General features: G+C 59.2%; 9 protein-coding genes across 9 annotated transcripts; 5 read left to right on the forward strand and 4 right to left on the reverse strand.

The window, feature by feature from the left end:
* Nucleotides 1-591: 591 nt before the first annotated feature.
* On the forward strand, nt 592-1634 carry PSEUBRA_000092 (Formate/nitrite transporter; the record flags this gene model as incomplete). The annotated part of the gene is made up of 2 exons (XM_016435738.1): nt 592-706; nt 805-1634. 2 exons carry the CDS (start codon nt 592-594, stop codon nt 1632-1634), a joined length of 945 nt encoding a protein of 314 aa, XP_016294706.1.
* Nucleotides 1635-2136: 502 nt separating this feature from the next.
* PSEUBRA_000093 (uncharacterized protein) lies at nt 2137-5157 on the forward strand (the record flags this gene model as incomplete). Its single annotated transcript, XM_059464442.1, has 1 exon — nt 2137-5157. One exon carries the CDS (start codon nt 2137-2139, stop codon nt 5155-5157), a length of 3021 nt encoding a protein of 1006 aa, XP_059320940.1.
* A 66-nt stretch (nt 5158-5223) lies between these two features.
* On the reverse strand, nt 5224-6543 carry PSEUBRA_000094 (uncharacterized protein; the record flags this gene model as incomplete). The annotated part of the gene is made up of 1 exon (XM_016435740.1): nt 5224-6543. The coding sequence occupies one exon, from the start codon at nt 6541-6543 to the stop codon at nt 5224-5226; it is 1320 nt and encodes a 439-aa protein (XP_016294708.1).
* A 364-nt stretch (nt 6544-6907) lies between these two features.
* PSEUBRA_000095 (Ribosome recycling factor domain protein) lies at nt 6908-7834 on the forward strand (the record flags this gene model as incomplete). Its single annotated transcript, XM_016435716.1, has 1 exon — nt 6908-7834. One exon carries the CDS (start codon nt 6908-6910, stop codon nt 7832-7834), a length of 927 nt encoding a protein of 308 aa, XP_016294709.1.
* Nucleotides 7835-8015: 181 nt separating this feature from the next.
* Nucleotides 8016-8969, reverse strand: PSEUBRA_000096 (TRAM/LAG1/CLN8 homology domain protein; the record flags this gene model as incomplete). Its single annotated transcript, XM_016435741.1, has 1 exon — nt 8016-8969. The coding sequence occupies one exon, from the start codon at nt 8967-8969 to the stop codon at nt 8016-8018; it is 954 nt and encodes a 317-aa protein (XP_016294710.1).
* A 548-nt stretch (nt 8970-9517) lies between these two features.
* Nucleotides 9518-12088, forward strand: PSEUBRA_000097 (Smr protein/MutS2 C-terminal; the record flags this gene model as incomplete). The annotated part of the gene is made up of 1 exon (XM_016435715.1): nt 9518-12088. The coding sequence occupies one exon, from the start codon at nt 9518-9520 to the stop codon at nt 12086-12088; it is 2571 nt and encodes an 856-aa protein (XP_016294711.1).
* A 19-nt stretch (nt 12089-12107) lies between these two features.
* On the reverse strand, nt 12108-13022 carry PSEUBRA_000098 (uncharacterized protein; the record flags this gene model as incomplete). The annotated part of the gene is made up of 1 exon (XM_016435754.2): nt 12108-13022. The coding sequence occupies one exon, from the start codon at nt 13020-13022 to the stop codon at nt 12108-12110; it is 915 nt and encodes a 304-aa protein (XP_016294712.2).
* Nucleotides 13023-13355: 333 nt separating this feature from the next.
* On the reverse strand, nt 13356-13700 carry PSEUBRA_000099 (Oxidoreductase-like, N-terminal; the record flags this gene model as incomplete). The annotated part of the gene is made up of 1 exon (XM_059464443.1): nt 13356-13700. One exon carries the CDS (start codon nt 13698-13700, stop codon nt 13356-13358), a length of 345 nt encoding a protein of 114 aa, XP_059321024.1.
* A 437-nt stretch (nt 13701-14137) lies between these two features.
* PSEUBRA_000100 (uncharacterized protein) lies at nt 14138-15349 on the forward strand (the record flags this gene model as incomplete). Its single annotated transcript, XM_059464304.1, has 1 exon — nt 14138-15349. One exon carries the CDS (start codon nt 14138-14140, stop codon nt 15347-15349), a length of 1212 nt encoding a protein of 403 aa, XP_059321025.1.
* Between the last annotated feature and the right edge of the window lie 66 nt (nt 15350-15415).

Genomic DNA, 15415 nt, shown 5'->3' on the forward strand with positions numbered 1-15415 from the left:
GCATTCGAGATGCCCCCCTTTCATGCTGACCTTTATCAGCGATCTTCCCCGTCAGAGATGGCAGGAACTTGCTGTCCTCCCTCGTCGCCAGTAAGGCCCATAACGACGACGCGGGGTCAAAGATAAGGGTGCTCTTTAGCCGAGGATTCCGATCTAGCCTCGCAGCCTGAGGAGAGCCCTAGCGCCAAGGTCGGAGTCAGACCAAAGCCCGAACCAGTCGCCTTCTTATCAGCTCGAGGTGACGGCGTCTTTGTCGTGGACATCTCCTCCCATGTCCGTTTAGGCGCAGCGAATCAATTAAGAAGCTCTTGGGATTCCCCACACGACGTCAGAGATTGGTTTTCGGCGACCCAAACCAGGGCTGCAGGGTTGCTTTGTTCGTTGGCTGGCATAACGTGTTGAGGTGTGAGCCAGCGAACCGCCAGAGAAAGGACGTTGAGCTTTGGTCTGTCGCTGTGACATCTTTGGCCTCGGTCGACATATATAGCAGCGAGTCTTCGCTGTCTTCTCGTGCTCGAGTCCAAGAATCACGCTTTCTACACCCCCGTCTCACAAAAGCTCCCGTACAGCTCCAGCTAGAATTTTGTCACCATGTCATCAATGGTCACCCTAGAACAGGCCACATGGGCCTGGATCGAGGCAGGTCCTCGCAAGCACCACATGCCCGTTGGAAAGCGATTCGTCAAGGGTATGATGGCCGGTTTCTGTAAGTAGCATGGCCCGATGCTGTTGTCTCTTTGCCACGTCTAGCCAACCATACTAACCCGGTGTGCACCGTCGTCTTTATTACTAATCCTTGACCAGTCCTTTCCATGGGAGGCATGCTGGTTCAGATCATGACCGCGAACCCGTGGTTCGCGACCAACGCACCCGGTCTGCTTAAGATCCTGCAAGGTGCTGTCTTCCCCGTCGGTCTCGTCATGGTCGTCCTCTTCCAGGCCGACCTAGTCACTGGTGAGATGGCTGTCTTCATCATGTCCACCATCAAGCGCAAGGTGCCTCTCTGGGCGTTCCTCTACGGTTGGACCATCACCTTCATCGGTAACCTCGTCGGTGCTCTCATCTACGCTGCCTTCCTTGTCCACTTCTCCAACATCTACACTCCCGCCATGGCTCGCGGTGCTGCTACCGCCGCCGACGCCAAGGTGTCGCAGATCAACTTCTTGCAGTTGTGGCTCCGTGCTATTGGATGCAACGTCCTCGTGTGCGTTGCTGTCTTCCAAGCCTCCCTCGCCAAGGACGTCGTCTCGAAAGTCGTCGCGAGTTGGTTCCCCATCTTTGTCTTCATCTCCGCCGGCTTTGAGCACATTGTGGCGAACATGTTCCTCATCCCGGCTGCGCTGTTGACGGGTCAGACCGACTTTGGCGTCGGCGAATACATCTGGAAGAGCATCATCGCCAGCTTCATCGGCAACGTTCTCGGTGCGGCTATGCTTGCACTGCCCTTGGTCTACCTGCACGGCGGCGACGAGTTCGACCCCAGCCAAGGCGCCCAGGCTCTGCCCCTGCACAACGGCAAGGAGTTTGGCTCCGGCGCTAGCGTCAACAACATCACTGTCACCAACAGCCACCAGGGCACTGCGACTGGCGACAAGAAGCTCGGCAAGGACCTCGAGTCTCAGTCTCCTCGCTAGATTTCTTCGAATGTGTGATGCTCCCTTGTATAGTGTTCAGGTCCAGAGCCTCGTCCGTTTTGCTAATTGTAAACGTCGATACGCGTCCACCAGTCTGCGAGGTCGGTGATGGTTTGAGCTGACGTGAGTGCACTGACTTGACCGGCTATGTCCAGGCGGATACCGACTCGAGACGGCGAGGCTGGGTGACGCTTAAGCTGATACGTGGATACTGATATACAGTATGAAAGCATGCGGACGGCAAGTCTCCTCGTATAGCAAGCAAGTTCTCGAAGCAGTTCAGCTCGGTGCGATTGTTTTTGCAGAATAAAAAAAAGAATGCTAAAATGAGGGTCCAAAAATGCGCCACAAAAATCTCTCCGGCTTTCTTCTGAATTCACCGACACCCGAAGTATCACTCCGCCACACCCTTGCTGACGACTTTCAATCATCTCCCGACAATCTTTGCCGGCGAGTCTGACCTCTTTGTCCATTTTCCACCTGCGACTGGGCTTGTGCCGGAATGGAGGGTAGCAACGGCGCCAGTCGCCCTGCATGGGCGCCAAAGAAGGGCTGGTCCACCTCTTCGCCCTCCACTGCATCCTCTTCGCGGGACCCGACTCCCTCGTCGTCTTCAGCATTCCCGCCGCTCTCGACACCACAGTCACGGCGTAGCTCAGCACGGCCCAGTCCGTCGCCCTCGTTCAGCTCCGACTCGTCACTCATCTCGAGTTCCACCTTCAACCCCTACCCAACACGCCGGCAGGAACTGGCCCAACGCGCCGCAAGCCACGGCACACGCAAGCGCTCCCACATCACCCGCAGCGATCCGGTCACCTCTCGCATTCACTCCATTCTCGATTATGACCAGGATGACGATACCATCATGCACGACGCATACGACGCCGAGGATGCAGACGAGGGCGAAGTCTCGTCGCGTGGAGCGACCATGTCCTCGATCGTATTTCGCGATCTGTCCACTTCAGCTTCCACCAGCCGATCCAGCTCGCCATGGCAGCAAGGCGGACTCAGCCCAGGACTGGCCATGTTCGCCACGACTTCGTTCGGTGGAGAGCCACTGAGGGTGCTGGCGAACGTAGACGAGGAGTTGGGTGCGGCGCATATGGGCCCGAGAATCTACAAAAGGCACAATCAGAAGCATGTCCGCAACAGGTTCAGGGCAAAGATGGAGGCGGGATTCATCAATGAGCAAGAAGACGTTTCGAAGGCCTCGACACAGGGACAGAGCGCGGCTGGCCGAACACTGGGGACTGGCACAGATGAGGATGCTGCATTGACAGAAGAAGACAAGGAGAGGTTGCGGCGGGTCGACTTGCAGAAGCTAGTGAACGAGTGCAGACGGTCGCACGCGCTCGTATCGATCCGAAGCCGGACTGATTCGACAGACGATCTTTCACCGAAGTATGCCGACCCGCAACCGCTATTGACGTTGCTCAGCGCGATCCGGGTGCGAATCGCAGAGCCTCAAACATGGATACACTCTCGACCTCATCCTGTGCTCTCGGACGATCTCCTACCAGTCGGGCTTGAACCGGAACGACTCATCGATTTCTCGGTCCTGCCACCGCATCTGCTCGTTCGAGTGCGCCAATCAGTGCTTCAAGGACTGCACCAATTGGTCGCGAAAGTTGTGGATGCTGCACGCCAGGACCTGATCTCGACGCTCGCCACCCTGCTCTCATTTCGACCAATACGTCCAACCAGTACGAGCAATCCCGACCTCAAGCCCGCCCTTGAGCAGATCTTTCTCGATATCCTCGACGCCTTCACCCGCCTACCCGACCACATCTCCTCACCCGCCGAGCTGCTCGCCGAGGTCCTCGCTTCGATCGACAACACGCACGCTGACCCGCTCGTCGACCTCGTAGGCGAGCTCGTCGGTCTATGTGGCCAGCAGATGTCATCAAACCCAACCATCCTCACCGAAACCCAAGACCGCACCCTTGTCTCCGCCTCCTCCTTCCTCTCGCTCTGCTTCACACTCAACTCCTCCCGTCCGGCATCCACCCGCTTGCCAACCCACGCGTTCTACTGCACAGTGCTCGACCTCGCCCCCTTTCTCGAGCACTTTGTGCACCATGCCGCCTCGCTCGTTCGCACCACATCCGCCTCGGGTCTGGCGCAGTTCAACATCTGTCGTTCGCCATTCCTCCTCTCGCTCGGCGCCAAGGTGCGCGCTCTTCAGCTGGAAAACGAGCTGCGGCTCAGTCGGGCGCCGCGACAATCGCAGGTCCAGCGGTTCGAGGAGGGCGGAACGGAGGCAGAGCTGGTGGTGCTGCCGACAAGTCTCAGTCTCAAAGTCGAGAGGCACGCTGCGTGGGAGCAGAGCAAGGCGCTGTTTCTGCAGTTGCTCGAATCGGGTGCGACGGTGCGTGGGCTGAGGGTGGTCTTTGCGGGTGAACAGGCTGCGGACGGCGGCGGACCCGCGAGGGAGTGGTTTGCTAGCGTAGCGTCGAGCTGGTCGGGTGTAGACAAAGTCGTTGGACCGCACGGATGGTTCATCGCGTCTGCGGTGGAGGACGAAGATCAGGTTGAGGAGACAGCTGCGTTCCTCGGCATGCTGCTGGCACTCGCGGCACTGCATACGACAAAGGTAGCGCTGTCGTTCACGCTGCCAGCTGTAGCATTCAAGATCGCGACGGCGCCCAAGCTGGACGAGCTGGTGCTGACACCGGTCGATTTGGAGTTTGCCGATGCTGCGCTGGCAAAGTCGCTGCAGTCAGTCTTGGATTGGAAGCCTTCTTCCTCAGCTAGTGGTGATGTCGACAGGCTTTTCGATAGCACCTTCTCACTCACCTGGAGCACGAGCATTCGAACCGCCGATGGCGAGATCAAGACGATCGACCTGGTGCCCGGTGGCCGACATCGCAGCGTCAAGGTCGGCGAAAGGCGGCAATTCGTTTCGAAGCTCGTCTGGCGAGTGCTTGTCGGGTCGGTCAGCAGGCAAGTGACGGCGTTCAGAGACGCTTGGCAGTCGATCATGCCTTCCAGCTGGCTTAGTCACAACAACGACCCGAAGAAGCACGGCACAGGCATCACTGTCGAGTCGGCAACAGACATTCTCAGCAAAGGCGGTCTAGCAGCCTCCCTCTTCAGCCCTGAGGAACTGGCTCAAGCGCTCCTCTCGCTGCCCACCGCGTCGTCTCTGTCTGCGCTCTCGCAGCCGCTCGACATATCAGATCTGCGAGCCGCGACGGAGGTCATTGTTCCCTCGTCACTACCACCGACCCAAGTGGTCGACTGGTTCTGGAGCACCTGGTCCGATCTCAGTCCTCTCCACCAGCGCCGGTTGCTCGCCTTCATCACGGGTGCGCAGGACCTCCCCGCTTCCGGCGCACGAGGCATCGGCTTACGCATCCACCTCGTCGCTACCGACGCAGTGTCAGACTTCCGCTCTTGGCCACTCCCCTGGTCGTCCACGTGCACATCGACTCTCTTCCTCCCCACCTACCCGACCCATTCGCTCCTGGCGGACAAAGTACGCATCGCTATCGAGCACTACCAAGGTTTCGGTTTGCGCTGAATCAACCCTCACAACCCAAATCAATCCGTTACGGTGTTTGTCTACATGTGTATGCGTGCGTGACGTCTACTTCCGCGCCTGAGCAACCAGCCAATCGCCAATCTCCTCTAGCACCACCCTCGTCTTCTCCTGGTCCTCCTTATCCATCCCTTGCACGGCTTTCATCATCACGTGTTCGTAGCCTTCCCAGATCTTGATGCTCTTCTCCTCGCGCATTGTGCCCACCTTTTCAAAAAACTGCTTGCTTCCGTTGGGATCTGTAACCCTGTCATTGGCGCCATGATGAATCGTCAGGGGGCAAGTGATGAGATGTGCTTTGGCAGCGAGATCGTCGATCCCCTCCAGAATGGCTAGGCCGGTGGAGATGCGTACTTTGCCCTTGTACGTGAGCGGGTCTGCGTGGAATTCGTCTTCCACACGTGGGTCGTCCGAGACCTTGCCCTTGATGGCAGCTGCGAGCGGGAGGCGGCCTGCGAAGAAGCGTAGGAGTCGACCGACGAGTTCCACCGCCATGTGAGGTCGGGATTGCGTGGAGATGGTGATCATAGGGGCTGCGACGGCTACACCGGAGAGGCTCGGTCGATAGGGTGCCGGTTTGCCAGGGAGGACCGCCGAGCTGGAGGTGCCGGAGGAGCGTTCGGCGTGGTGGTGGGCAAGAGGCGTTCGTTCATGTGCGTGCAACGCTTCTTCGACGAGGTCCTCATCTGTCACCGTCTTGGCTTGGACGGATGGTGTCTGTTTGAGACTCAGATCCGGCCCTCCATCTTCGCCTGGCGTGAGAGGAGGGTATAGCGCGGCGTAGTACAACACTGTAAACGCCCCCATACTGTGTCCTTCCGCGAACAACTTGCGTTCCCTCCCCGCCTTCCCCAGCAGCCCAGACTCCTCATCCCACGTCCGCACGTCCATCACTACAGCGTGCATCGCTCGGGCATTGATTTTCATGCTCGGCAGCCACCCGTGCAGCCCGGTGGACCGGCCGAAGGATGGGAGGTCGATAGCAATGATGCGAAACCCGCGCTTCATGAAGTGCAGCGCGTGAGGCGCGAGCTTCCCCGCGTAGTCATTGATACCGTGCGCCATGACGATGTCACTATGCAATCCTTCGGAGTCGAGTGCGGACGGACACGTCCAGATGTAGTAGGTGACCCAGGACCATTTCTCTTTGTCCCACGAGCCGGATTCGAGGAGGGAGTGGGCTGGGATGAGGACGCGACGCCGGATGGCGGATACTTCGGGGTTGCTGTAGATGAGGCGGTGCTCGGCCGCAGAGTAGGGGATTTCAGATCGGCCGTAGGTAGGGTCGCCGCCGCCAGGGGTGAGCAGGTTGAGGTGACAGAGGAGGGGTTCGGTGATGACCTGGTGGGCCATGCGCAGGTATTCCATGGCTAGATGCCCTTTCTAAGTTGTCGAAGAGGTGGATGTCGGGGAAAAGAGGGAAAGAAAGGGTCCGAAGCAAAGGAAACGCTGGTCTGAATCGACTTTGTTCAGTCGTGTGACAGACGATGAGGTGGTCTATATTAAGAAGTGATAGAGGATGAGGACATGCCGTAGAAGAATCAAGTCCGCTCCTTGCCGATGTATGCCTCCACCTTTGACGCTTGCCGGGCCGAAGATGTACCGTGTTAGGCCACGGTTGAAAGGGACCTGCCCTCGTGACGGCAGATTTTTTGCAAAGAGCCGCTTGGACCCTCTTCCATCTTCTTGCTCGACAGCATCATCGTGTTGACTTCACCATCAATCAGGCAAGATGACAGTCGTACAACGAGCGACACGAGTGCTTCTCTCTGCGCGCCCCCCAGCGAGCGGGGTTGTCGCTGCATCCTCCTCCAGTGTGCCAGCCACGAGGATGCTCTCCACAGCCGTCCTCCCGCGAACCACATCCTTGGTCGCAGCACCACGCTCTTCGGCCCTCTCCGTGCAGCAGCGCCGACTCAAATCCAAGCGCTCCTCCGCACAGCACATCGACCCGCACGCAGCCGACGCCGACGATGTCCCCGTGATGAAAACCAAAGGCAAGAACTCCAAGTCCTCCCGCGGCGCCGCCCGCTCGTCGGACGAATACAAAACCACCGTTCGCAACCAGGACCTCCCGGGGGAAGCATTTGACTTTAACGCCATCTCCTCGCACATGTCGCGTGCCGTCGAGCGGTGTCGAACGACCGCTTCCACGCTTGTCAACTCCATCGGGCGAGCGGACCCTGCACTGCTCGACTCGGTCAAGGTCGAATTCACCGCCGAGGGGAACAAGTCTTTGCATCCATTGCGAGAGTTCGCCACGGTCGGCGTACGGGATGGCGCACTGATGGTCACCGCCTTCGACGCGGACATGATCAAGCACATCGAACGAGCGATCTACACCTCCGGGTCGAACCTCACCCCTCAATCGACCAACGAGGAGAACGTGCTCCGCGTAGCAGTGCCCCAACCCACAACCGAAAGCAGGCAGGCCATGGTCAAGGATCTGACGAGAATCTGCGAGAATGCGAGGGTGAGTATTAGGGATGCGAGACACAAGGCGATGAAGCAGGTCAAGAGCGATGTCGATGCTAAGGTGGTCGGTAAGAGCGAGGGGGACAAGGAGGGGAAAAAGGTCGAAGCTGAGACCAAGAAGTGGTCGGCGCAGGTGGATGAGCTGTTTGAAAAGTTGAAGGGGACGTTGTTGGCTGATAAGTGAAGGGGAGAAGCAATCAAAACGGCGCATTCAGTCAAGGCAGTCATGGTGTCGATGTCCGACCTTTTGGTTTGTGATTGCGTTCGCCAACGGTGAGGCATCTACGACCGTCGTATCGAGACCATTGTACATCTGAGACGCAGCTCCAATGCCGCATTCAAGTCGTCTTTACATCTGGCGCCATCTACTGGGCCTTGCCCCTCTTCTCAGCGCCCGCCTCCTGCCAAAATTCCTCATCGTCCTTGCCCTCCACACCCACCTTCACCTTCTGCTCCCCCCTCACCACCTTCTTGGGATCCACCTTTCCGTTCGACTCCGGCTTGACCGTGAACCTCTTCATCACGGCCCTAACCATGGCTCGGAACCAGAAAAAGTTGAGACTGTTCAGAATGACGTTTCCGACCATGTAGAACGTCTTCAAATGGTTCGGAATGGGTGGGTGGTGCGGCTTGGGAGGGGCCACGACAAACTTGAAGAAGCTGAAGCTGTTGTAGACGCCAAAGGTCAACCTAGCTCCCACATACGCCGAGAGCAGGAAGACGGCGTTGATGAGCTGCCACTTGGAGCCGGTCTTGCCGAGCTTGTCGAGGAACCAGTGGATGTTCAAGAACGGGGTGGACAGTTCCCAGAGCAAGAAACCCATGCCGTCGTACATGAAGATGGGGTGGTAGACGAGGGTGAAGGCGATGAGGGCGACGAGGCCGTGGGCGATGAAGCCGGGACCTTCGTGGAGGATCGAGACGATCGAATCCCAGACGAAATAGCCCTGGGCGATGGCGTAGACAGAGGCGGTCTCGTGGTCGTATCCGTACAAACGGTCGATGGCAAGCGGATGCGTCTTGAAGCCGAGCGCATTGGTCTGGCGCGCCTTGTACCACACGGCAGCCGCCAGCGGCGTGATGATCGCTGCATGCACGAACGAGACGACATGGATGTCCCAGCTGATGCGCGTCTTGCGGTTGAACTTGGCGAACGTCTTGGGGAAGAGACGGGGCGAGAGCTGCGAGGAGAGCGTCTGGATGGCAAACCAGAGCAGAGTAGAGCGGATGAGCGTGGGCACGTGGGTAGGCAGGTGGTGCATGCCGTACTTGTCGGCGTACGGCTGCAGCCACGCTACGATTGGATCGGCGACCGCCATGTTGCTAGCAGCAGCAGCGTTGTGTGCGCGATCGAAAGCGATGATGGAGGAAGAGAAAGAAGCCGAAGCTGAGTCGGAGGTCGGTGGTCGCTATTTTGCAGCTTGGCGTGTGCGTCTGTCCGCTTTCGGTCCAAGGCTGGTAGCCGACCAAACTCAACAAAAGAGCGCGTTGTGAAAGGAAGCATCGATTTTTGCGCGTTGCTGCTCACTCTTCTTCCGATCTCACAATCTGAGGCATTCCGCTCGAATGTGGAGATTTTTGAGGCAAAACGCCGTTGACAGGCACGAGGGACGTCTGCGCTTGTTTGCCGTGCAGCTGCACGCTCATGTCAAGAAGAAAAGCGTGTGTGTGTTGGACACTGGCTCTGACGTATCCGTACCGACTCTTTTACCAAAGCATACACTTCCCACCTCGCATTGTCTGTTCTTCGCATTCTGTCGTTCCTTTCATCGCACCCTCCTTACTTTCTCAACGCAATGGTCATGGATCTCTGAACCCAAGGAACACTACCCGGAACCTCCTGATCACCCCTGGAACGTCGCCCTCCATGTCGCCGGACGAGATTCAATCGCGGCTCAGCGAGCTCTTCTGCCCGCCGCTCGACACGACCTTGGTAGCGGCCATCGCCCATGAGCCAGGTCAGACGCTTCAAAGCGCCAAAGAGGTGTGCGAGACGCTCGCAGCTGCTGCCCTTCCGGACACGGACACCACAGCCGACTCTCCTCCCCTGCCCGAAACAACGCGGAATGGAGACAAATTCAATCAAACAAGCACCGCTCCGGCAACTGGATCGGTGGCTCGACGTCGTGCATTTGGAGGCAAGCTCACTCGCGCCGACGGCACCGATACGGTGGACACTAGTGCCAGTCGGGGCTCGACCACGACCGGCAGCACGGACAGCACCATCGCAACGCCCAGCACGACCCCTTCGTCGCCCCACACCACCGCCGCCGACGCAGCAACCGTCGAGCGGCTCCTCCACGAGTGGTCGCTCGTCGACAAGTCCTCCCTAGATCCCGACAATCTGCACCTGACCGACGAGGAGGCCGGCGTGTCGGATGGCGAGGAGCAGCCGGGGCACAGACTCCTGTCCACCCACGAGGGGGCAGCGGGCAAGTTGGTGGATCTCGAAAGCGAGGAGGCGGAGAGGGTGGGTGCGCTGGCCGGGGCGGGCGAGGTCGATCCGACTGCTCTTGCCAAAGGAGAAGCGAGCTTGAATGGAGGAAAGAGGTTCGTGGATAAGGACACCTTCGACCCGGTGGTGTTTCTTCAGCATGCGTTTCCGTCGCGGACGGTGCAGTTCCTCAGAGAGACGCTGGACGACTCGCATGGAGATGTACAACCGACGGTGGATACGATCATGACCATCGGTTTGATCGAGGCGGAGGACGCACGCAGTGCCACAGCCGCTCAAGTGTCGGACTCGGGCACGAGCACGCCACGAAAAGTAGGAGGCGGGTTGGATTACGAAGCGCTCGCCCACGGGCTATCTACAAACGGAGCTGAAGATTCAAATCTACGGGGCAAGAAGCGCAGAGCTGCGCGCAAGAGGCTGCAGCAAGAACAGCGTTCTTTTGCCGACGGGCTGGCTCCAACCGCGGCAGACAGCAAGCAGAAAGGAAAGCTCACGGTCAACCTCACCGATGTGCGCCATGGAGGCGCCTCCTCCAATCTTCTTAAAAAGGTGCAGCAGCAACAACAACCAGCCAAGTCGCGCAGCGCATCCCCCCTGCCTCGATTGACAGACGAGCAGCTGGCAGCCAAGCTCGCAGCAGAAGAGGAAGAAGCCGCCAGAGACCCAGACGCAGATCGACCCGTTTCGGACAATCAATGGCTGCTCACCTCGTCGGTCCTCTCGCAGCTCTCGACGCTGCTCGACATCGAACCCATCAAGGTGACCTCCGTCTACAATGCGTCCTCCTTCAACCTCGCAGTCTGCTTTGCACGGCTCTTGGAGCAAGAGTCGGACAAGTATCCGTCGCTGACCGATCTTGACGAAGCGGGTGACGCACCGCCGGGCACAGCGGAACGCATCGCAAACGGTATCGCTGCGATCGGATCGACGACACCAGCTACAGCAAGCAAAGCCTTGCGAGCGACAAAGGGTCGACAGGACGCAGCGTTGGATCTGATGCAGCTGCAGCTGCTGGTGGAGCGCGAAGTCGGGGAAGCGGACGCGCTGGATCCGATGGGCAGGTTGAAGGAGCTCGGTGCAGCCGAAGTGCCCAAGAGTGTCGAAGCCAGCGCGCGCGGCTACGCCATCGATGCAGCAGCTGGCGAGGGGCAGTTCGCGCGGACCTTCCCGACGCCATCGCAGGCGGCTCTGGCCAAGTCCACCGCGGGCACGGGCTCCGGCGGCGTGTACTCGAACATCGTTGGTCGCAAGACGCCAGGTCCAGTGTCGGGCGCAGCAGCAGCCTTGCGCTCTGGCTCGGCCGTCGCCTCCGTGTTTCCCGCCAGCTCGGCCTTTGTCGGCGGCGCTGCGTCGGATGACCTCTTTGACGACCCCGTCGCTGCCGAGCGCGGTCTCGCGTCCCACACCTCGCACTACGACCCCATGCGCCGCATGACTGAGTACCGTCTGGTCGCCGAAGAGTATCGCCTTCGCCGCGACGAAGCGCTGCGCAAAGCTGCCTCGGCGTGGAAGTCGCAGCGCGGCGGTGTGCGCTCTGGCGGCAAGGGTGGCGATGGCGGTCGTGGCGGTATCGCCTGGCATTACGCAGACGAAGCGCGTCGTCTCGATGCCAAGTCCCGCGCTTGGTCTCTGCGTGCCTCGCAAGCGCTGGTCGAGGACCGGCGTCGTGCTGCGGTTGGCGTGGTCCGTCCAGGAACCCAGCCCACAGCCTCGCACAACGTTGCCAGCAACACCATCGACCTGCATGGCGTGACGGTGCACGAAGCACTGTCGATCGTACGGGAGCAGGTGACAAAGTGGTACTCACGACCGGGTCCCGGGCTGAACCCGCCGCCATTCAAGATCGTTACCGGTGTGGGAAGGCATTCTCCACATCAGATCGCGGTGTTGCGGCCGGCGATCGCCAAGATGCTGGACAGAGAGGGGTGGAGGTACGACGTGGATCACTCGCGCGGAGTCATCGTCGTGCGAGGAACCAAGTAGACGCTTTCGAAAGGTGATGCTAATCTGTCAATGCATCGTACCATTCCACGACCGCGCTTTCGAGCGCTTCCATCGCCTTTTGGGAACGATAGAAGTGATCCGCGCCTTCGATGAGAACATGACGAAATGTGGAGCCGCCCAGTGTGCTTGGTGGTGGAGGCGCTAACGAGCCGCACTCCTTCGTCCAGGTGTTGTACGTCCCTATCCCCGTGAATTGATCCTGATCACCGTACACAGCCAGTACGTGGCTGGCCACGGCTTGCAAAGCCCCGTCGTTCGCGGGTGTCGACTCTGCTACTCTGGCTGCGGCCTTCGCCTCACCCTCGTCCTTCACCAGCCCCGCACTTGCGCCAGGCACCACCTTGCTACTCAACAATCCCTTGAGCGCATTCGTGTACGTCCTTGTCGTAAAGAAGCTCAACGCCCACGTCACACCCGCTGGAAAGTTGAGCAGCACGTACCGCGGCCTGCCCCCGCCCCTGAACTGCTTTAGGTCGTACACCGCAGCGGGTACGCGGACCGTGCTCGCGTACAGCCCGCCGGCCGAGTACCCCGCAACGACGAGGTGACTTGCCGTGCTGTCCGGGAAATCGAGGCAGAAGTTGTCGATGCATTTGGCGAGGATCTCTTGAAAGTCGCGGCACTCGGAGCTGCCCGTCCAGCTAGGGGAGCCGCCCGACTTGCCGACGCCGCGCGAGTTGAAGCGGACCACACGGAGTTGGGCGTGCGTGAGGAGCAAAGAGGCGAGGTGGGTGATGACAGGGTCGTCAAGCGAACCTCCAAGGCGACCGAGCGGATGGGCAAGGATGGCAAGGCCTCGGCAGGTGCGTGAGGAGGATGCCAGGGATGGGGGATCCTGAACGACGGACTGGAGGTAGATGTCACCGTCGTCGAGCGCTATTGGCAGCGCGGTGGGTACAGAGTATCGCGGCATGGTCACGACGATCTCTGTGAGTGGTGATGGTGGTCATGAGGAGAGAAGGGAGCAGAATGCCGATGAGAGATGGTGCAGCAGACGCAAGGGGCCATCGAAGTGGAGAAGAATGACAACGCTAAGCGAACCCGCAGGTCTCAGCCGTCGGCCAAATTTTGAAAGCGTCGGTGCTCCACACGAGGCCACGCCCAAGTCGATATGGAATTCCGACTCAGCTTTGGTCGTCGTTGGTAGGGATGGTCATCATCCCACGGTACTCCTCGTCGAAAAATGACTCTCCCTTGGTCGCTCTTGCCTCTCGTGTCTGTAGGCTACCGTTGTCAGTGCTGAGGGTCACCAGTCGAAGCCGCCAGGTATGCTCTCCGTCTTATTCTCTGTTGCTGGGTCAACCTTCTTCTGTAGAGCACTGGCTGCGGGCTTCTCCTGCGCACCCTCACCCCACCGCTGACGCCAGCACGCCAGCTCTTCCTTCCACAGCGTCTTGACGCATGGATCGCAACTGCTTCCGCAGCACTCGTCTGGCTTTGGCGGCGGTGGTGGATCGTCGTAGTCTCTCGAGGCTGCCTTGACGAGCTGCTTTTTGCGGATGTTGGTGATCTTTCGCTGGGCCAAGATGAGCGGTAGCTCCGCTACGTCGGTATAGACAGGCTCTGGAGCCTTGTTTACCGCCCAGAGCATGTCCTCTGTTGCCGCAGGTTGTGGTGGCAGATGAAGAGGGCGAAGGCGGGAAGGATGCGGGATGTCGAGTGGGTTCGAGATTCAGGATCTGGTCAGATGAGCCGTTATCCGCCGAACGAGTCTAACAGCCTCCGAAAAATGGCCACGCGAACGATTGAAACGCGGAGACTTTTTTGGTTTGAACACCGAGCTGAGACGTGCGAAACCAACACTTTCATCCTCCAGACGCACGACCCCCTCGCCGACACTGCATGCTTGGCATGATTCGTGCAGCTTGCTGTCACACGACCACACTCACCACCCGAGGCATCTGTCGAGGAGGCAGCAGACTTGCCAGCATGACGACGAGTCACCTAGATGCATCCTCATATCGCAAAGAGCATCACCGATATCCCCCACCTAAAACCGCCCGGCATCCGGATAGCAGCTCGGGAACAATGGGGCCAGAGACGATCAGCTACGTCGTCCACACCGACTCCATGGGCATCAGCGATTTGAGACTGCAAGTCAGCCAAGAAGCTTCATCGAGCAAGCAACCGCTGCGTCCGGTCTACTTCCGCGAGAGGGTGCTTACGCAGGACAACGAGATCGTAGACAACATCATCGATGCGAATACGGAGCGGACATGCTGGTCGATTCATCGGCCGACGAGAGGATGGTATTTGTACCTGAGATCGCCTGTACTGCCACAAGGTACAGCGATCTCAATACGGTCGGGACCGAAAGACGACACGGACCCAGCTGGATCTCCCCTCACGTTCTCGGTCAGCACCAAAGTCCGGACGCAGGCGTTAGAGCAAGTCCGACCTCGCATCGTGCCCAACGTAGCCAAGCCAACTCAGCAAGCTTCTCAAGCAACCTCAGATACGAGTACGTCGGACGACGATCCAAGCAGAGGCTCTGCAGCGCAGTTTCACGATGCGGCAACCCAGAACGGGATGCAAGACGTCGCAGTGGCAGTCACAGGTCGAGACAGGGGCACGACAGCTTCAGCGGGCCACGCGAGGCGGAGGAGTGGCGCCACTGGCTCCGGCACACATGCTCACATCAGCAAACCTTCCCTGTCGGCTGCTCCACGTAGTCCGATGATTCCAGAGACAGACGACGAGGACCCGCCTGAAGGACGCAAGCAAGGGTCCCTCTCACGACTCGCAATCCCGTCCAACACGAACTCGTCCAGCTCTTCACCGCATTCTCCAGGTGGAGATCGACCCTACTCGCCCACTCTTCCTTCGAATACCGCCTTCTCCACCACTCCTTCTGCAGCTTACACATCAACCTTCCTGCTGACCAACGGTCGAGCGCCGCAACAGCCTGCAGCGACACAGAGCTGGGCACGCTGGGCGTACTGCCTCCTCCCCTCCGAGCTGCGGCCCTCGCTGTCGCTGGATACGGACAAAAGCTTCAGCCTGTTCTGGCTCCATCCTCCGTCTGTCAACGCTGAGGCTAGGGAGGACGTCGAAGTGGTTCGATTTGAAGATCAGAGCGGGCGGTGGATGTGGAACTCTCACACGCGGGGGAAGCTGATGCTGCAAACCAGCGCCATGCAGGCGGTTGGGCTGCAAAAGGAGTTCTGGATCAGCGTCGCCTTGGCCTACATCCAGTTCTTGGAGGATAAAGACGCATATGATGCCGCCAGAGACGCATAGTACCTCACACCATCTTTCCGCATTCGGACATTGCATTCAAATGACAAACTTGCATAGCATCACCTT

Source organism: Kalmanozyma brasiliensis (genome assembly GCF_000497045.1).
Source record: "Kalmanozyma brasiliensis GHG001 unplaced genomic scaffold PSEUBRA_SCAF1, whole genome shotgun sequence".
NCBI classification, from domain to species: Eukaryota; Fungi; Basidiomycota; class Ustilaginomycetes; order Ustilaginales; genus Kalmanozyma; species Kalmanozyma brasiliensis.